This window comes from Diachasma alloeum, unplaced genomic scaffold, assembly GCF_001412515.2.
Source record: "Diachasma alloeum isolate Michigan unplaced genomic scaffold, Dall2.0 Dall_scaffold_00333, whole genome shotgun sequence".
Taxonomy (NCBI): Eukaryota; Metazoa; Arthropoda; class Insecta; order Hymenoptera; family Braconidae; genus Diachasma; species Diachasma alloeum.
The window spans coordinates 499,067-520,812 of NW_021680472.1; the positions used below are offsets into that span (position 1 = coordinate 499,067).

Genomic DNA, 21,746 nt, shown 5'->3' on the forward strand with positions numbered 1-21,746 from the left:
ACAGTCGTTACTATTCAATTGCTTATTGTTGATGATAATTAAGGACAAAAAACAATTTCTCCTCGATTTTTCTGAGCAAAACAAAACGAATACAGAAAATCACAGATTTATTTATCCACAAATTGCAAATTGAAAATAGCTAGGCGTAGCAAAGCGTATTACAAGTAAAAAATATTATGTTATTCAAATTAATAATTGATATGTTATCGCCACTATAATGCCTTTGTTTATTTTAATTATTTAGTGTAATAGCTGTTTAGGTTCTCTATTTTTTTGTATATATTCGCAGCACTCAATAAAAATTTTAAAAACACCACTTATCTATTAGTCCATTTACCTTTATGGAGTTGTTTGGTATCCTGTAGAATGACATTTATGTTCTTGAGATATCAGGAAAATCATGTGCAAATTATCCGATTGAAGCCTGTATCACCCTCTGAGACAAATTTGAAGGATCTACATAACTTATATTTGTTCTTAAGGATGTTTAACCATTTTTAGCAAATCGTATTTTTTCATGTTCAAGGAAAATTCTATAATTTTTTGGCTGATAGTTAAAAAAAATTGATCGCAATAGTCTCGTCAAAAATAAATGAACAAATTTTTCTTGAAGAAAAAGAAAATAATTAAAAGATTTGTTATCAACAAATGGATAAGCATACGGTGAGCAGAGTTGCTGGAAGTTCTAAAAGTTATGTCGAAAATAAAATGCAGATACAATTCTTAAACTGGACAGGTGATTTCAACAATTCTCTTTTTTTTTATAACGTCTTTATCTTGAAAATGGGCATTTTTGTCAAGAAATGTCAAGACTTTTCTAGTGAAAAATTTCTTCAGCAGAAAAACATTTCAAGATTTTGCGTTAAGAGAAATAATCAGCGCGATTATTTCGCTGTTTTACTGATACACATCAGCTTATTTTCAGTATTGTAGTTTTCTTCATTCGAAAATTCTCTCGGAAGCGAGTGATGTTTATTGAAAAAACTAATTGATCTCAAGCTAATCACACAATTATAATTCAGTATCGAAGCGTTAAACTGGTTTAAGTTGTTTTTGACTATTGGCCAGTTTTTGACGAATATCTCGGAATCTAAAAGTGGTAGAAATTTTTTTTCAATGACCTTTTGTGTAGAGCCAATTGGGGGTTATAAAAAAGGTCATGACAAAAAAAAATTGTGCTATCTCTCTTAGATTCTGAGATATTCCGCAAAAACTGACCAAAAGTCAAAATCAACTTAACCCGGTTTACCGCTTCACTACTGAAATATGATTATAATTTTGCCAGGAAAGGTATTCATAGGAAAAAAACTCACATTGCATTTTTTGTGCAATTTATTTGCATTTATCATTCTCGAATAATTGGTAACTGATTTGGATATCTAGTCTAAAATACTAACGCAACTTTATACATAACCATCTCCTTGTGTATTTCATTTTTCATATATACAAAAGTTTCATTTGGATAATTCTCTCCTCTGTGCGCCCAAAGATTTCCTCGCAACTCCCTATCCATCGTTCCACTTCTGCGGTCAATAATCTTTAGTTCTAAATTTAAATCTTCCAAATACATCATTATTATAAACTTTATTTACTTATTCCATTTACCTACCCAGTGAGTACAATTAACTAATCAATTAATTTTAAAAAACCAGGGAGAAGGATTTAAGAAAAAATTCTAAAAAAAAGACACCAGATAATAAAAAAAAATTGAGTACGTATGTATTTGAATACATACCTCTACTACTTACATAATCGCGTTTATATTCATTGATTTAATATTTATGAGTTGAGTGTTTGCTATTGAAAATTAATGGAACGTTTTGTCTGTTTCAAAGTGGCGGCATTCTGGAATCATCATCAACTATTATTTCAATAATTAAGCATTTTACCTTTCAATGTCAACTTTTTTTCAATAAAAATTTTAGCCACCACAAAAAATGTCTTTTTATTTTTTTTCGAATGGTCAATAATTAGCCCAACAATTAATCATAACTGCATATTTAGCAAAAATGTTCGACATTCAAAATTGACCATTTCACTTCAGATTCTAATTAACAGGATAATGACGACTCAACGAAATATAAATTACAGAGAAAAAAAATTAATTAAGGTTCTGTTTTCATAAATCTCCAATCAAGTAACTTGAGATTCCTTGGAATTTCATTTTATAACAATAATAATTATGGGATAAAAAAAAACATTATTTACAAGTGCACGATTTTGTGATGAGTCTTCTTTCTAATACGAGAGTACCAATCTGTTTCCTTCTCTTCTGTTCTGCCACCTAGTTGTTCAGTTTCTTCCGAAGTATCGAGTAATTTAAGCAATCACGAATAAAAACTGAATACTATTCACAAATTAACTCGATAGTGTTGGCGAAAGAAACATAATTCTTCAAGTGGAAAAATAATTCAGTTCTTCAGTGGTAAAACATATTGTGTTGCATTTAATAAGACTGTTAATGATGCAATTATTCCCGTGTTAAACTAGTGAAATGTAAGATTTTTTTTCTTCGCACTTGAAAAAATTTCCTCCAAAGGTTTTTTTATTGGTATTTTTCTCTAAAATCACGTATAATCGATACATACTACAAATAAACTTATAATTACGTTTTACCACTTTAATCTCAGATTAATCGACCAATTTTCATCAGCTGTTTCAACAGCCCCTGAGGTCTAAAATAATAATCTAATATGAAAAGTTATAAAACAATCCCACTTGATTAATTTAATTCTTCCAAAAGTTTCAATTTCTTCATTCAATCAATCAATTAATTAATTTTAGTATTAATTCGATTAAGGCAGTCTATCCTCCACTTGAACGATACTTTTCATCCTACAAACATGATAACATTCTCATGAATGATGTTTCCACTCCTCCAGTTGCCCTTGGTGCAGTCTTTCAATCATTCTCCAAAGGATTTCCCAATGATCCACATTCAAGATCATTGAACACGTGTAATTATCCATTTAAACGATACACTATTGATTTAATAATTTTCTCTAGGTCTCAAGTCCTGGTACAAGACTGTGGAAAGTCTGAATATCGTGAAAGGCTCTGCCACAGCTCTGATTGTTGTTTCTCTCGAATTTTGTCAAGTCAAAGTGCTCATCAAGTGTTTGCAGCTCTGCAAGTCTCTCCTCTAAACTTTTCGTGGAGTCTGTGAATCTCGAAAAATCACAAATTCGTTCTTCACAATCAATTTCCGTCGAGTCCATCATTATTGTTGGTTGTTGGTCGCATGGGAGTGATGACATATCATCGGTGATAAATAAACTATTGTTATTTGTGGTGTTGGTCATTCGTGGGCTCTCGTGACGGTTGTGATAGTTATCTAGAGTATTACTTGAATTCTCTTGAAGCTGGGGATCTTCTGGATGGGCGAGGAGGCGTGGGGTGGGTGGAAGGATGTAAAAGTCACTGAAAACATCGTCCTGAAGGTCCAGATCATCGTCGTGCCTCTGACGTTTGGAGGTAACTAGTTCAGTTCCTCGCATTTCTTCACCGAATCTGTTGACAAAAAATGAGAGAATCGATTAGTAACTTTGGAAATTGATGAGCATCTTTTTAAAAAAGCGGTTTACGAAGGTAATATCAAAAGTAAGTTTTTGCAGAAAATTTTCAGGCTTACAAAAGCGATCTCAAAACTATTTTGACTAAGCTTGTTAGTTTCAGAGAAGTAAAAAAAAAACCATATTATCAGTTATTATCGCATCGCTGTAGAACTCTGTACTTATGTCGCAAACGACAAAGTTTACAGGGAAATGTCAAGAGTCCTTTTTTGGGAGGAACGAAATTTTTTACATGAAATGCCTGTATAAGATAGTTCTTCTGAAGTAACTCATCATCACGATAATTGTACAATTATGAACGCCAGATATTATTTTTCAATTCAAGCTATTGTAGGGGAGAGTGGGGCAAAATGAAACAGTCAAAAAATCGACACAATTGTTTGACACAATTCAAGCAAAACAATTTTTTTTTAATCAAATATTTTTTGTGTCAACTTTTTTTTATTCTTGGGAGTCCTAATGAGAATAATAATTTTCCATTCAGTAGAATGGAAAATTATTCAGACATTTTGGTGGGCGAAGATTTTGTCAATGGATTATTCAATTGAAATTCAGCACCACATTTTCCTTTTTTCCCCCTCTGGGTCTCCACCTGGGCCCTGCTTTGGACTTTGAATTTTGCTGTCTACTGAATGGAAAATTATTATTCTCATCAGTACTCCCAAGAATAAAAAAAAGTTAATAAAAACAATATTTGATAGAAAAAATTTTTATATGATACGTGCGTGTAACCGCATGGGTTTCAGTTGACTATAGTCAACTGAAAGCCGAAATAACGCATGACGTGCATGCGCATCACCTATTAAAAGATAACAAGGAAGGAAATCTAACCTCCGAATAGTGAATACATGGAATGACTGAAAAATGAAAAGGTGATTTTCGAAGCAGATAAAATGAGCCAAAATCGTATAATTCCTGATAGTGATGAAGAGTTAGGCAGTGAGGAGAATTTATTTACTGATGAGCAGGAGTTTATTGGTGATGTGACATTTGAAGAAATTGGAAATAAAATATTCTCCGATTTTTCAATTACGTTTTGTATCATATTTTTTTATAATTATAACTTTCTTTTTTTTGCAAATTCTTAATGATTTTTAAAAATTGTATTTTGTAATTATTATAATTAATTTTTTTCAATTAAAAATACTTTACAAGTTTTTTGAACTACATATTTAATGAATATAATTAATTTTTTCTTCAGAAGTTCCGCATAATTTTTAAATCACACTTTTTTATAATTATTTTTTTAAATAAATGTGATCTTTTTTCTTCAGTGGGGGGGGGGGCTTCGCCCCCCCCCCCCCCCCCCCTCCGGCCCCAGACTTCATCACGCACTTATCATATAAAATAGTATACGCAACACGTGCGGACAGCAGGCGGTCTCACTCGGGCGGCTGCGCCGCCCTCGTGAGTAACCGCCTGCTTTCCGCACTAGTTGCGTAATGTACTATTTTGCTTCAATTGCGTCAAACAGTCGTTTATTTGACTGTTTCATTTTGCCCCACTCACCCCTACCACTTATTGAATTAATTCTATAAAACATCCGAAGTTTTATTGAGTAAGCTTTAGCAGATGCACTCACCGTTTTTTGGATATATTTTCAGACTCCATCATCATGTTTCCACTAGCCTTATTCTCTTTTGAGGAATCGTCTAAGTATCCCACCATTGGCAAACCATAATTCCTTGTCTTTTCGTCTCTGTTCTCACGTTGAAGTCGTCTGACTGCGTTGTTTATTAGGACGGAGCGGCAAAGACTGGCCTCAGGATCTTCGATCCTCCTGAGTTTTCCAGCGGAAATTTTTAGAAGACGTCTGCGCTCTTCTCTAGCGCGGTACTTCGCTGAAATCATTGTTGGACGGCTTCTGCGGATCACCAAGTCTTCCTCCAGTCGCATCTTGACGTCTGTAATCAATTAGAAAAACAAGCAATCAATTTTCAGATATTTAAAATGATTTTAATGAAATAAAAAGATTCCTTTGTGATTTCTTTTTATCTAATAATTTAAATATTTCAAGAACGGGAATGTTGAGAAAAAAATTCACAAGATCTTTTTCAAAACTCATAAAAGTATCTGTCTACTGCTTTCTTTGGAAAATCTTCGTAGATTGATTTGAATCCATTTTCATTTGGTATTATCTACTTTTAGCGTAGAATCCGCAACTGCATGTTGAAAATGTGGATTTGAGGATTTTTTAGGAAGGAAATAAGAGATGTAAGAAACATTACTCGGCTGCAAGCGTTTATATTTATAGGAGATGGTAGAAAGAAATAACGCGAAGGGTGCAGTGCCCTCGTTCAAGTATTTGGATGAAGATGAGGATGAAAGAAAGAGTGGGGATAAGAGGACGCGTGAACGCCTCTTTACTCCCTCGAGTCACTTTGCTGCACGTTGTTTCTCAACGGTAAGATGTATCCGGCCTGTGCGGGTTGCCGGATGTACGAGAAAAGAATGAAGCGATGGAGTGAGGGGAGCGGGCGGAGTGATTAACGGGGGGTGAGAGTTTCCTGTACGCGTGCCACGAGCGGATGACAAAATTTCAAGAAATTTTCGGAAATAATTTGACAATTTTTCAAGTATTAAGCAGTTCACGAGTAATGAAAAAGAAAATTTTCGTTTTTGACGAATCGTTTTCCCAAGTTTATTTCAAAGAAAGTTTATTTTCAAATAAAACATCGAAAATGAAGATTTCGTGACGATTAATTTGTAAATATTGTCGAAATGAGCCGAAATAAGGTTCGCAATCTCGCTCGTAGGTATGAAAATTCCCCACATAGAGATGTTGGGATTAAGAAAAGGAATAATAACTCTTATTAGTGGATTCAATCTATCTTCGAACCTTCATTCACTCGCACGCTCCCTAATCGTGTCAAGTTTTGCAGGAAAATCCCTCGCGCAAGCGCTCGGGACTTTTAAACCTGCAAAACTTGACACTTTTGTTTGTTTACAATGAAGTTATCGGGAAATACCCTATAATTTTTAAACACTCGGGGTATTACTACTGAATAAAAATTGAAAGCCAACGATAGCTCGGTCGGTAGGGCGAGCGTCTTCTAATCCGATGATTCGGGTTTGAAACCCAATGGGTGCCGATCGGGTTTCGAACTCCCAGAAATCAAACGTTGTCCGCATTTCTTTGGGAAATGACCTTGGGATTTCTGTACACAAACATTGGACAATGGATACAAAAAATGAGAGCGCAATGAAATCAAAGGTTCCGAGTGGGGATGAGAATAAACAATCGATTTCTCGGAATTCAGTTTTCATACGAGCCATAGAGTTGCCTCAATAATAACCGTTTGATTAGTCCTCATCACACACTTGAGTGCTGAACATCTCACACGGTTCATTACAGTATCGTTAACAGAAATTCTCCGACGGTTATTCTCCTGTATTTATTCTCCATCAACTTTAATCAAGGTAAGTGATGGTATAAAATATTTCAGTAGTGAAGTTGTAAACTCAATCGATCATTATTATTATGTTTTTCCCTTTTTTTGAATGATCAGAACTGTTCTTCATTCCTATTCCACAAGATGCCGCATGCTGAAAGATGTGCAAATCCAATGCGAGTTCCTGGGGAGAAAGGTCACAATGGAAAAGACTTGTGTTCAATCTCAGAAAGACTACGACAGACATTTCCATTCTTGCCAGAAAATGCAAAACTATGTAGCTCCTGTAGGAAAAGAGCTTTGACTTACATTCCTCGATCACTACCCTCTGAATCTTCATCGAATCGGGAAGTCTCTTCATCGTCATCAAATGTTCCAACCGATTGTTCGTCCAGTGCCACACCATTTCTAGTAGACATTTCTACGAGCAATATCGCAGGGAGTTCTTTGAGATCAGGTAATTCCTTTCATTCAATTGATCCTGATGGGGATGTGATTTTCAAAGAAGCTTCAGAGGAGTACGATGCTCCAACACCAGATGATGATTCAGAGACAGAGCACCACAGGAACATTCCAGCAAATTTTCGTTCTCCACGAGAATTAGAATTGAAAGAAATGTTGGATGGACTCAAGCAAGAATTCAAGACGATGACAGAATATTCTGAACGTATTCAACTCTTGACTATTGCTCCACCNGCCGATCGGGTTTCGAACTCCCAGAAATCAAACGTTGTCCGCATTTCTTTGGGAAATGACCTTGGGATTTCTGTACACAAACATTGGACAATGGATACAAAAAATGAGAGCGCAATGAAATCAAAGGTTCCGAGTGGGGATGAGAATAAACAATCGATNGAGCCGTAAATTTGGTACGACAAGATACATGGCTATGAGAGCAAAACAACTGCATGAACAGAGAGGAATATTTGCTTCAACAGTTGCGAAGGCTGGGAAATCATTGCCCAAAGAGACAATTGAAAAGGTCCGGAGTTTTTATGAGAGTAATAGTCGAATGATGCCAGGGATGAAGGATAAAGTGTCAGTCAGAATCAGCGACGTGAAGAAAATAATGCAGAAGCGGATGGTCCTCGAGAACTTGAAAGATCTTCATGAGAAATATAAAATTGCTCATCCAGAGTCTCCGGTGGGATTCAGCAAGTTTGCGTAATTGAGGCCGAAATACTGTGTAGTGGCAGGAGCGGGTGGTACGCACGTGGTATGTGTCTGTACCTATCATCAAAATTGTAAGCTGATGTTGGATGCAATCAACATTTCTACTCTCACTAAAAACTCATCATGTCCTCTTACGGACTATAAAGACTGTCTTGCAAGACTCATGTACCCTAATCCAATGCCTGAATGCCATTTAGATGAGTGTAAAAACTGTCCTGGAGTTGAAGGATTATTGCTCGAGCTGAAAGAACTCCTCCACGATGCTGTGATTGAAACTGTAGAATTCAGGACTTGGCAATCTGTGGATAGAACAACATTACAGACCCAGAGACTTCTAGTGTATGAATTTGTTGATGTACTTTGTGAGAGATTGAAAGTATTGAAATCTCATCATTTTATTGCCGCACAACAAAACGCTTTCGTGAGAGAACGAAAGGGGAATTTAATTGAGCGTGAAATTCTAGTGCAGGCCGGTTTTTTGGAGAATTATTCTTTCGTAGCTCAAGATGCTGCTCAATCGTTCCTTTACAACGATGATCAATGCACTGTCCATCCTGTGGTGTATTATTATCGCCACGGCAATGATATTCGACATAGAAGTCTAGTCCTCTTATCTGACAGTCTCGTTCACGATACTACTGCAGTTCATTTAATGCAACAGATTCTGATACGACACATAAAACAAGTCTGTGCTGTCGTAAACAAATTGATCTATGTTACAGATGGTGCTGGACAGCACTATAACAATCGATATAACATGGCTAATCTTTTGTTGCATAAAAATGATTTTGGAGTTGAAGCAGAGGCGCACTATCATGCGACCGCGCATGGAAAGACGGCATGCGATGGCGTAGGCGCAGTCTTAAAGAGGGAAGCAAGACGAAGAAATCTGCAAATTACTAATGGTGAACCTATTCTCACTCCAGATGGTCTGTTCCAGTGGGCAAAGAATAATTTCAAGGATCTCGATGTGTTTTTCTATACTAAACAGGAACACGAGGATATGAAAGAACGGTTGAAAACAAGATTCGACAGTGCAAAGGCGATTCCAGCGAGACAAAAAAATCACGGCTTCATTCCTGTGGGAGAAAAGGAATTATTGATTAAGAGATATTCTTCTGCGAATACGGGAGAAGTTTTTCCAAAGGCGAAGAAACGAAATGGACGACGTACATTAAGATAGCCATTGTGATTCAGAAAAGTTCGATTTCAAATTGCTTTTCCCTATAATTTAATGTTTATTTTTCAAATTACAAACTTAAAACAGACATATACTCCATGTTGATCTAAAAACTCATCAAATATTTGGTACTTTGCGAATTCTTATTGTCGTTTACGTAAGTAAAGCTGTTAATAATCAATAAATTCAACTTTTTTCTATAAAAAACATTTTTTATCCATCACTACTTATGCATCTCATCTTCAAATTATGTCTAAAAATTGCATGCTCATCCTTTCATGAGCCATTCATCATTTTTCAGGAACAAAATTCGGAAAATCTAATTTTTCATGAGAAAAAAAAATTTCTCTCATCTCCATATGGCTATTCCATTTCGAAATACCCCGAAAAAGTTGAGTAATATCATTATCCATCGAAGAAAAAAANTCTAAAAATTGCATGCTCATCCTTTCATGAGCCATTCATCATTTTTCAGGAACAAAATTCGGAAAATCTAATTTTTCATGAGAAAAAAAAATTTCTCTCATCTCCATATGGCTATTCCATTTCGAAATACCCCGAAAAAGTTGAGTAATATCATTATCCATCGAAGAAAAAAAAATTATTCGATTTTCGAATGGCCCCTGCATAACAGAACGATTTAAATAACAAAAAACTTGAAAAATGACTCATTATTCTTCCTCGTGGTACTGTCGTATTTTTATTCCAAAAGTATATGAAAAAACGAAAAAAATCTTTTTTTATTCATCAAAATCGGCCAATTTGTTCGCAAGATATGATTTTTCAAAAATTTGAGCTTTTGTTATTTGTCCTGGCCAAACAATTAATGTTAAAGGAGCGAAAATTTAGAGAAAGTATGTACTCATGTAGTACTTGACTGGGAGCATGCTAATTCAAGATTCTGAGAACCAAAAAATTCCAGGGTGGTTGAGTTGACATGAAATGTCCCATATACATATAGTAAAATGAACTGTGTAGAGATTGATTTTTTAATAATATTTAGTTTCATGACATCCAATTTATTTACAGATTCTTTACGACGTTAAAAGTTTCTTGAAATTTTTTTAATATATGAAGAAACAATTGTACCGCATTGAAATAAAAAAGAATGAGTTGTGAAGGTGCTCGACTCTATTTTACGGTTGATGTGAGAGGCCGGAAAACTTTCTCCGTGTACATTGCCAGAAAAACGGTGAAAGAAAAGAGAAAGAGTGGAAGAAATTAAGAGATTCAAAATGTCCACTACGTAATTCTCCCTAACTAAATATTCATAATTTCATTTGAGCTTTAAATTCCTGACGTCATGAATGTTAATGGATTGAACAGCATGTCTGCTCTAATAATGCGGTTACATGCAAAAAGAGATGGTAGTCATAACAACGAAAAACAAGTGGACAATTGGATTTTTTTTTATAAACGTGGATAGTTATTGTTATTGTTATTAATAAATAGGCAATTTGCTTCCGAATGAGTTCTCTTTTTTTTTTTTATTTCAGTATTCTCTTCTTCTATTTTTTTATTGTATAGTACTATCATCAATTGAAATGTTATTAAAATGTTATGTATTATTTCGTTCTGTCAAATAATTCTACATTCAGACGCTCTGAACACTTGAATTCGTTTTCCGTTCGGGTTTAATCCAGGTTCAATCAAGATTGAATCAGTCTATAGTCGGGATTTTAGCAGGGTTTTTCACGATTTAGCCAGAGTTTAACCCAGGCTCCGTCAGAAGTTAGTTGGATCCATGAATCAATATGAATAAGTATCCAACATAATGGAGACTGGTACCTGAGTTTAATACACATAGAGATTTTTTTTATGCAAAGAGCTCACGACGGTATTGTGTAACTTGGTAAGCAATGATACCACCACTGGTTCTTACCATTTTTCGGTTTCAGTATACAACCACGGCTTCTACTAGTTTATTTTTCAAAATTGTGGGTGGCTAATGAATTTAAACCTTTTTGAATCACGTAGTTGTACGGGATTTCCCATTCGGCACCTTCCTCCATTAGGCACAATTATTATTTATTATATTAAGGTATTAAATTAGATTCAAAAGGTGGTAAGGTGTATATATCTGGCTCTACCAGCATTCAGCGTTATGCAGGGTTCGCGACATGCACGCAGCTGGTATGAACCCAAAAAAGGCCCACATTATGAAAATTCAAAGTTGGTATATGAATATGAAAAATAAATACGAAAATAAAATAATAGGGGATTATACTATTTGTGGCCGCTGTTGTATACTGAAACCCATTTTTCAACTTGATTAATTAGGCATTGAAATATACTTTTCGAAGCCTTATTAACCAAACCCTGATGAATTGCTATTAGTAATCATGAAAAAAAAAGATTTTCTGTTTCAAATAGCATAGACAATGTGCTGTAACTCAACAACGAATTGTGCAACACCCATCATATTCTGACAGAAGCAAGTGGGTATTGTTATCAATTTTTTTAGCTATGATTAATTCCATTTTCATGACAAGGTTTGAGTGATCGTCGAAAAATTTATTTTTGTACAAATATCAATGTTTTCGAAATTGTATGAAATATTGAATTTCAATTGGTGTCAATGACATTCGATTAAACCCTTTTAAGAAATGAAAATGCGCTTTTAAGAAAATTTCGAAAAAAACGAAGAAAAAAGACTACATACATACAGACACCATCTAAAAATGAATTATTCTGACTTTTTAGAGCACATTTAGTTACACTAACAGGAAAAATTGAAAACTTAAATTTAAGCGATTACAAAGCTTTCATGCGGAAACAAAAATTTTCTAAAAAAATGGAATAACAAATAGTTCAATGGAAAAATTCCCTTTGAATCCCAAGTTAAAATAGGTAGGGCGACTAAAAATGCCCGTCAATGTTGAGTTGAGTTTTCAATAATTTTGAAATTCAAATAGATTTTCTGTATGATATTCATACTAGATTTGAAAATTCAAAGTTTCATTTAAATGGGTATGAGTATGTCCTTCAAATTTGAAACAGCGTCACCTCCTTCAATGCTTAGCAAAAATCACACGTTTCATGGATAATTTTATTTTGAAACCGATTTGATGCTCAGTGATAGTGCATTTATAATTTGTAATAAAATATATAATTACTTTAATTATGAATTGGCCTGATGATTCAGGTATTGAGGACTAAGCACGCAGCTTGCTCGCATATTATTTCGCAACAATTTTGGTAACAAAGATGTATTGGGACCGCTATTTACCGATGGTGGCGTGGTGATCGCCCTCATAACATGGACGACCGATGGTTTACTCGTTCAAACTTGTTCAAACCCTCACATTGTAGCTGACAGTAGTAGCTCCTCTCCGACTCATTCATGTCTGTATTGTTTTTAATTGTTGTACTCGAAGTTCCGATGGTGTCATATTTTAGAAAAACTTGAGGATTTGCAAAGTAATTGATTGAAGTACCAACGATAAACCATCGGACGGCCATTTTTTTTAGTGCAGGCCATACCCACCAGACATCGCAGCGATTTATAGCGTCCCCAATAAGGAAATGTTTCTAGGAACATTTTTTCATCGTAAATGTGGAGACCGATAAAAAAAATTTCTAGATAAATTCTCTAAATTCACTATGTACCAAATATTGGGAGAATAATCTGCATCTAAATTGTGATCTACAGACTATTTTTTAGAATTCCACCATAGACTTTTATTTCAATGCAGAATTCACATATTGTCTGGTCTGGTTGATCATAGAACAAAGAATATTTCTGTGAGTACATAGGATTATTCGTGAAATTGCTCTTGGCAAGGACAATAGGTATGCACAAGGCCATACGCTTGGCGAGAGTTACTTCGAATGTTTAATCTTGTGTCGTATGCGACATTATTCCTGATGCGTCATCAGATCATGGTTGCTCGACTTCAAAGGACTATAATTTTCTTTCTCCTCACATTCTTTTATTAATGATACGACAACGATTGCATTCTATTATTCATGGCTTATAATTTATCGAAATATTCCAAGACCCACGAGAAATGTGTCGAATTCTAATTTGCTATTGGTATTTCATTATTCCTCGCTTTTTCTAAAAAAATTGAGGATCAATATTTCAAAGATTTTTTATTCTGACAGGGAATGAATGGCATGAAAATTGTTATGAAGGGGCGGAAATTTTATTTGAAAAAAATGTGCTCTGGCATTTGTTCTTAAAATCACCTAATCACCAACATAATTCGTTGATTATTATTTTGCGCTTGTGATATATCGACTTATTTATCTATGAAATTTGGGATTTTGTGCGTATTAAATCCTAGAATGGAGCACTCCGAGGAAGGCTAAGTACGTCGAGAAAACGGTTTGGAGACTCGGTTTCATGTGGGACATAATACCGTTCTTGAGTATCCGTTATTATTTCTGCCGTTCCTCCAAGACATAGCTCTGTCTTCTGTTTGTTCTTACGTCGTCGACAAATATTTTTCCTTGTTATTAGACCATTGAAACAGTAATGGTTATTTTATAAATATTTCGCAAATTTTCATACGTAAACAAGTAATAGAAATACAGGGGCAAATCAGACATATTGTACATCCCGGAAATTTCAATTTTTCGTAATAGGAAACTTGCATGATTTTGTTTAATTTTTTAATCTCAAGTTTAGGGAGTAAATAAATAATTGTTCAATGATGAATGTTCGAAATATTGCTCATCAATTAATAATTGATAATGACAAGTTGAAGATTTCAAATACCCGGGGATCGCTCATAACGTTACGTAGACGGTCGAGCGCAGGGGCTTATTCGGTTGGAGGGTGAAGGTGTCGCCTGGTCAACGGATCTCTCTTTTTTAGAGAGAGAGAGGGTCAACGTCTCTCTCTCTCCCCCCCTCTCTCTCTCGCTCTCTCTCTCTCTCTCTCTCTCTCTCTCTCTCTCTCTCTCTTTCTTCACGTCTCAACACCTTCACCCTCTAACCGAACAACCCCCTGGACTAATCACAAGGTGACTCGAGCCAATCTAATATAATCCATCATAACCTAATATAATCCCCGGCCAATGGAGTACAGCGCCTTACGCATCCCACACTCGACCAATGAAATATTACCTAGCCAGCTTTGTGACGCCATGACCGAAAAACTGATTTCGAAAACGGCCAATGTTCAATTAATTACCACAAAATATCTAGACAATATTATTTCATAATTTTTGTTGTTTAGCGATTCATGGGTTATAAAGAATGTATAACCCAATCCTCATGCCTTTTACTGCGAAAACAACTCTTAAAAATTAAACATTGTTTTTCAGTAAAAAAAAAGTCATTCAATCACGGTAGTTACCTCCTTTTTCCAAGATCGACCACGATGATGATTTTCAATTGACTTAAATAATTTTCTCTTGAATACTTCATTGAAAAATTGCAATCAAATGATATTGATCGAGTAATATTGGAAAAATAAGAATGACTTTGGGATGCCATTGAAAATTTGGGAATGAACTTTTGCAAAATATGAAATGATTTATGATTGATATTAAAAACTTCATGAGCGTGAAAACATTTTGCGTTCCGAATAAACTCGTTACAACAATATTCTTTCCTCAAAATTACAAACATTAATTCGTCGTCTCTCTGAAACGAAAGACAAAAAAAGAAAGTAAAAATTCCATACTTTTTCAACAAAAAGGAAAAGTTTGATTCTCTCTACAAGGAATTCTATTCTCGTCTTAATGTAGTAGACACATGCGCGGGACATAGTACTACACTATAGTGACACGTGGCAAGGATGTGTTCTGTGGAGTAGTTAAATAGGCCGCGACAATCCAGCGCGACTTTCTCCCAAAGAATTGCAATCACTCGAGATTTTGAAGTGGAGTGATCCAAGGAAATGACTATAAAGCCAAAGTGTATAGAAAGATAAGAGAAACCACGGGATTTCGAGGGGGTGTTTGAGTTTTTATGTGGAGTACATGCAGTTTATACATTGGAAAAAAATCACTGGTAAATATAAACAATACGTGCCTAGAATTCAAAGATAAACGTTGAACTCATTTCAAGAACGCAAAAACCATGAATTCGAGCTTTTGGGCTTGATTATCAGACGCTTATCACTTAGCGAGCATTAAATTATTATGTGATAAGATAAAGCTAGTGATAAACTGGAAGAAAATAAGTTGAATCATCTGTTTAGAAGGAGAAATAGTTGATATAAATATTATTAGTTTTGAATTATCTTAGGATTCTTTCGTCTATTTCAATATTCATCACTAGTAGTCTGTCGTTTAGGACACGAGGTGTGGGTTACAGAATTTGTTCCACTCATTAGTTTTCGGCCTATTAGAGAAACTACCCGATGATTTTTGTTCTTTAGTCATTCAAATACATGATCACAATTTTCATCAAGGACGACTTTTTTGGGTGAGCCCTAATTTTTTTGGGCATGTAATCGATGTTTGGTAAGATTCTGAATATGAACAAATTTGTCATGATTCCGAATAAATGATTTTTATGGTGGAAAATTGATTGTTTATAAATTTTTTTATGTACAATGCTCGTAATTTTCAAAAATTGCAATTTTTTAATTATTTCATCAATCTTTCTCACAAAGTAAACTTCCTAATTTTTTTCTGAGATTTTTAAACTGTTTTCCAACGGTTAACTGTCGAAAGTCAAATTCAGACCTGCAAAGTTCAAATAATAAAGTCATTGTAAAATGTCCGCAACTTAGGGTCAAATGGGGCTTAAGTGAAAGCTCTGATGTTCGACTACAAAAGTAGAAAAGCATTTCACTGAAAAAAAAATAGCCATAGTACTTGGATATCCTTACGGTCATGCTCTTGCAGCTAGGCCAAAAAACTTTTCTGGTAACGCGGAAAATTCTCCAAAACAATCTCTTGACAAGACGTCATGCGAAGGGTAGGTATCCAAATCTACGGGAAAAATTTGTTGAGGTAAAAATTTAATTTTCATGAGATAATGTAAATATCAGGAATGAATCATGTTGGAAGGAAATATCAACAACATTCATTGCAACAGGGAAATTTTCCAGTAGTAGTAGTACTAGTGCTCCAAATTTCGCACATTTTGTCCATAGATGATATTTTAAAGAAAATAACTGATTAATTTTGGAGCACGAGCAGTATTTGTCCGCTTATTTTGCTCATTCGGATTCTAGCCAATTGAACGGCAGTATTTGTCTCTGACAGAGATTCGAGTGTAGTTATGACATCCAGTGACAAGTCAAAATTGAAAAAAAAAATGGTTCAATCATTTGTTTTTTGTGCTTATAATTCGTCATTTTCCACCACGGCCGGCGTAATCGGCAGTAGGCAGCTAGCGTATTGTTTTTTTTCGAAATACTGCATTCGAATCAACCTCAAAATTTCCTACGTAAAAAAAATGTGTCGCAGATAAAAAATTTTTTTAACCTGTGAAATTCGACACATTTTTCGTATGCAACGAATTTATCGGAGAATAACCGACAATTTTGGATTAGTGGTATTACTACTGGCTATCTTTCACTCGGATTTCGGCCGATCAGAATAAAGTATTTTGAAAAAAAAATGCAAAACTAGGAGGAAATATCGGAACTAAAACTGTTGGGTAGCCTCGAATACGGCGCTCTAATTAGCTGACGCGCGAGTGAGAAAAATAACCGATGGAATAACTTTTTCTGTCCATTTCGATATATCACCCTGATAGAGTTCAAGAGAAGTCAATCAGAAGTAGATAATTTTGAATTTGACGCTCGGTTTTGCAAATATTCTTGCGTCAGCCAATTCTCATTACCTCAGTTCTAAGCACGGGTGGGTAAAAATGCCGTCTATACCAACAGCAAAAGACGACGCTCTGTTGACGTAGGGTGTTTCGCGGAAAAACCAGAAGTGCAGACTTCCCAGTTTTTGAGATATCACAGATTCCTAGGATAAAAAATATCAACTCCTTGAACGACTAATTTTTCTGAGTAATTTCAATTTCCTCAAAGCTTCCATGAACAAGGCAATGATTATTATAAATAACCTTGAAAGTGCAACGTTAAGGACGAAATGATAAAATTAAGATTAAAATCAAATCAATATAAGAATAAAACAGTAATTAACAACCATGAAAAACAAAATAATTGAATTGAAAAAAAATTTTTGACCGTCGTAGGAGGGAAAAAAAACATTAAATCTCTAAAAGTTAAAATTTCTCAACCTTAAGCGAATTGAATACGCAATACTCCCGCAGATGAGGGGTTTAGAAGAGGGCGAATAAGATAATCCACTACGCAACATTATGCAAAGGGCCTTAAACTCCCCCGATTTCTCCATACCATAATCACAATCTAAGACAGAGTTGCTCCCCACAATCTCTCCCCTCCCCCCCTCCATTTATAGTATTACATTCTCCGTACATTTTTTTCATTCCCCTGTTCTTCCTCACCGCGGTACATTCACCCGAATAACCCGAATATTTCAACTTCTCACGGTCCGTTAATTCCTGCGCACGCGTCACATGTAGCATTGCCTGAAATAATACTTCCCTCCCCATACCTCTTGGAGATATTCATTATATCCATTAATTCATTAGTGACTGTAAGATTTTTCGGTAAACAGGAATTGACATGCCTTCTTGTCACTTATATCGTTTTTCTGGAAAATATAAATGCGCAGCGATTTTAACGAGGTCATGGGAATATCGGAGAAAGAAAACCACCGGAGTTGGTACGGTCGATTCTGATTCGCTCTCTGGTGTTGTGCCCCTCTTCTCTCCCCGTTAAGCTGGCCGTGGTATGGTTGGAGGAGTGTGTGTGAGTGTTGAATATGCCTTTGTCTGCCGCCACCTGTCCGCGCCATGCTGCTTCTTTGCACACCATCGAATGCATTAATTTTGTAATACTATCTTCAGGTCTGTGTACATGTCTACACATCTGTGGATTATATTATCAGCATTCATCACTAGTGATATTGATTGGAATTGAATGTTTCGATTAACACTGCTTTCTAAGAACACGGCGTAGTTTCATTTTTGGGAGTAGATTGATACAATTGAGCGGAAGAGACAATGAAATAAACGTAGTTAGAAATGTTGGTTGGTCAATTATTTAAAGAAACAAGAAACGAGATAATTTCCTAGTTGCTACCAAGTTTGTGTATCTTCGAACGCGTCATTCTGTTTTCCAAGCATATCCAAACCACTAATAAGACAAGAGCTAAAGAACCGAGTGGAATAGTGTAGAGACCCCTCGGTATGTTAGTGTTGATTTTCTATCTGTAGCTATGGGTCTGCGTCACGCGTGCACGTATGACGTGACTCGTCAAGTTGTACTCCTAAATAATATAAAAATATAGTCAAGGGCACGAGGTGATTCTTACTCCGTTTTTTTATTGCTTACGTTTTGAGTATTTGAAATCTTCAACGTTTTGAAAGAAAAACAAATTTTTGCAATTCATTTTTTATTATCGTCATTGATGATCATATTGCTAATGACGTACGCAAAGACATTAGAGATGACTAATGGTGCTGTTCATGTTAAAACTATTTCGAAAAAGTGTCATGTTTGAAGAAAACATCACCTGATCTTTTTTCTCCCAATAAAACAGGTATTGTGTTACTAATTTACAAAATAATCACGTATAAGCCGAAATTTGGAACTTTATTCAATGTACGACTACTACTCGATAGATATAAACACATCTGGAATAATTCCATCATTTGTCAGAAGAAATCTAGCGCCACTGGTATATATTATATGTCCCACTTTCTTTACTTTCACACTATAGCAATGTCGCAGTTAAGTTTCTCGTTTAAGGTTTACTGCACTATTCATTCATACATTGTAAATTTTTTCCGCACCCGTTGGCAAATTCCGTTCGAAACAGAACAAATTGATGAGTTTGAATGAATGTAAATATTGTAATTGTTCTGAACTATTTCAGTAAATATATGAATGTTATGTAATAAAATAATAAGATAAAAGCAGAGTTTCATCATAGGTGCGATGATGTTCCGAAAAGTCCGCAAGATCGTTTTCCTTATAAATCTAACTCCTATCACGTCACTATGACGACCCGATCTCCCTCCTTAATCCCCGCTATCAATGTACGCAATAAAATATCTATTCTAGATTCATGAAAATTAATCCATCTACATAATTATCCACGTACGTAACACATTACGTTCGTAATTCATCAATTGAGATTCGTTGTATCCAAGGGGAGCGCCTGAAAATGACTTCAAACGATGCAATGAGAGAGTAAAAAAGTGGAGGGGAGAAGGAATATTATGTTGACTCAACTGTAGTTGCTCAACTTGCCCGTCAAGACACGAGTTATGTGACGCGGCTCGACGCCATGAAAACAAAATTTCTTTTGTCTCCTTTTTCCTAGTTCGGAATTGACTTTCACTCAACATCAAACGACTTCTTCTTCTTCTTCAATAATCATCGATTCAATTCATGATTTTTTTATCAATTGAAGGAGGGAAAAGAAAGAAGTAAACATAGATTATGAGAACAATCCGAGTGATCTTCAGCAAGGTTTGTTCATGCTTCACAGGAATTCCCCGAGTTATGAGGTAGATTCAATCCCAGTAGATTAACGCTTGTTTTGATTGGTCTATTACTTTTCCAAGAAGTGAATATTCTGTTTCATTAGTCATAAAGCTTCATGACATTTTCTTCAGAATTTCTTTGGATAATTGATTTCTATGCGATTATCAATATTCGAAGGTGATAATTATCCTTGATATTTAACAAATCATTTATATTTTTCAATAGCCAAGATAGTGATACTTGCTTTTTTCTCGTCTCAGAGAAACCCTTTTGATTTTAACTCAATGAATCATTAAAACCTACTATTAATCCTTGAAAATACTCTCAATATTCACCTCCCTCCCTCATCTAGCGTTTTTTCCCTTCTCATCATCATATTCAGTTCGACCTATAGATATTTGTCCCCTGCTGAGTATCGGCTGAAGCGCGCTACCTCTTCTTTGTTCTTCTTTAACCCCGAACGACAGCCGCTCCACCCCGCCCCTCCGCAGCTGACGCATCTCGTGTCCGCGCGAGTTATCGCGAAGGAGAAACGGTGAGGGGGTCGGGATAACGGAACGTCTGTATATAACAACAGTAGGTAATCGCCAGAAGAGTGTAGTGCAACAACGTCAATGGCGTCGAATTTTCCCAGTCCACAAATCCCCATATATCCCTCCTCCTCCACCCCCCCCCCGCACCGCGCTTTCACGATGCTCTTTAAATTATGAAAATTCTCCAAGCAGGAAAACAAAGCGAATAGCCACATTTAAGGCTGTCCATTCGTTTTTCACTTTCCAAACCATTCTGTGTATTTAAGATTGTTTATTCTTATCAAAAATTCAATTAAATGCAAACCTTTTGTTGTGCAATCAAGGATATCGATTGTCGTTACTGGATCTTTGTTGTCTATCGCAAATGAAAAATGCAATATTTTCAACCCAAAAAGTAGGCAATTTCTGTTTTCTTCTTTTATAAATCGAAAAATTGTCTAGCCTGGCACCTCTATCACCAAATAATCACCACTAAGTCACACCTACTTTGCACACTACCGCATGAAGCAGTTCCCTCTCTCTCACTCTTGCCTCCTTTAGCCACCAACAAGCTTCTTCCAATACTAATGTATTTTGATTCTGTGTACGTATGTGCAATAGCGCGAGGAATCGAAACGGCGGACGTACGTAAACTACGACAAAAATTTCCGTCTGTACGCCGCCGAAGACCGTGAACGACTGAGTGGTTGATGGTTGGCCTGGCGCTGGCGGTACTACTACAACCGCGCACGTAGCGGCTGGCTACAACAACGTATAACCAGGGAAAGACTGGCGGTGGCGACTGCGTTGACTGCCGAATGGCTGATGGCAAGGGCAAAAGGGGGTGCAGGGCAGATGCGGGTTTTCTGAGAGGCTACAGTGCCTAGTGCAAGGAGGTATGTGTACTTAAACCACGGCACAGGCGAATCCAATTCTCTCTCCTTCTCGCTTTATCTTTGGAGGCTTGTGGAAAGGTTGAAAAGAGTCGAGACGAGGAGTGATTATCATCGTGTTTCTATTGTTTTATACTTTGTTTTTTGGACGAACATGTCTTTAATATTCAGATTTATCGCATTGTTATTTGTTAGACTGATTCGGCTCGAGAACAATGCGAAAGATGAAATTTATCGCAAATCATCGCCAACCGTCAATTTATTTCGAGAGGCAAAATTCCACTGTATATTAAAGAGCTCAAGCAACAACGTAGGCGGAACAAACCCGCAGGGGTGGCGGGAATTGTCACCAATGGTTAATTTGGAAGTCAGGAGAGGGAAATTAAAAAATCGGCAAGTTGATTTTGGTTCGACTATTTGACGATTTTACAATGAAGAAGAAACACCTGACTTGGGTTTTTTTATTCTTTCGAGAAACAAGTACGAACAGCAGTTATGTGCACGCACACGCGTCTTTGTCGTGGCT

General features: G+C 35.9%; 1 protein-coding gene across 2 annotated transcripts; it reads right to left on the reverse strand.

The window, feature by feature from the left end:
* Nucleotides 1-1,309: 1,309 nt before the first annotated feature.
* On the reverse strand, nt 1,310-21,042 carry LOC107040404. Of its 2 annotated transcripts, XM_015260484.2 has the most exons (4): nt 20,653-21,042; nt 16,108-16,210; nt 5,155-5,476; nt 1,310-3,510 (listed from the first exon to the last, which is right to left on the reverse strand). In XM_015260484.2, exons 3-4 carry the CDS (start codon nt 5,466-5,468, stop codon nt 3,003-3,005), a joined length of 822 nt encoding a protein of 273 aa, XP_015115970.1. In that variant the 5' UTR covers nt 5,469-5,476; nt 16,108-16,210; nt 20,653-21,042; the 3' UTR covers nt 1,310-3,002. The 2 variants fall into 2 exon arrangements, with proteins under 2 accessions (XP_015115970.1, XP_015115969.1); XM_015260483.2 differs by lacking the exon at nt 16,108-16,210 and having other exon boundaries at nt 20,653-21,040.
* Between the last annotated feature and the right edge of the window lie 704 nt (nt 21,043-21,746).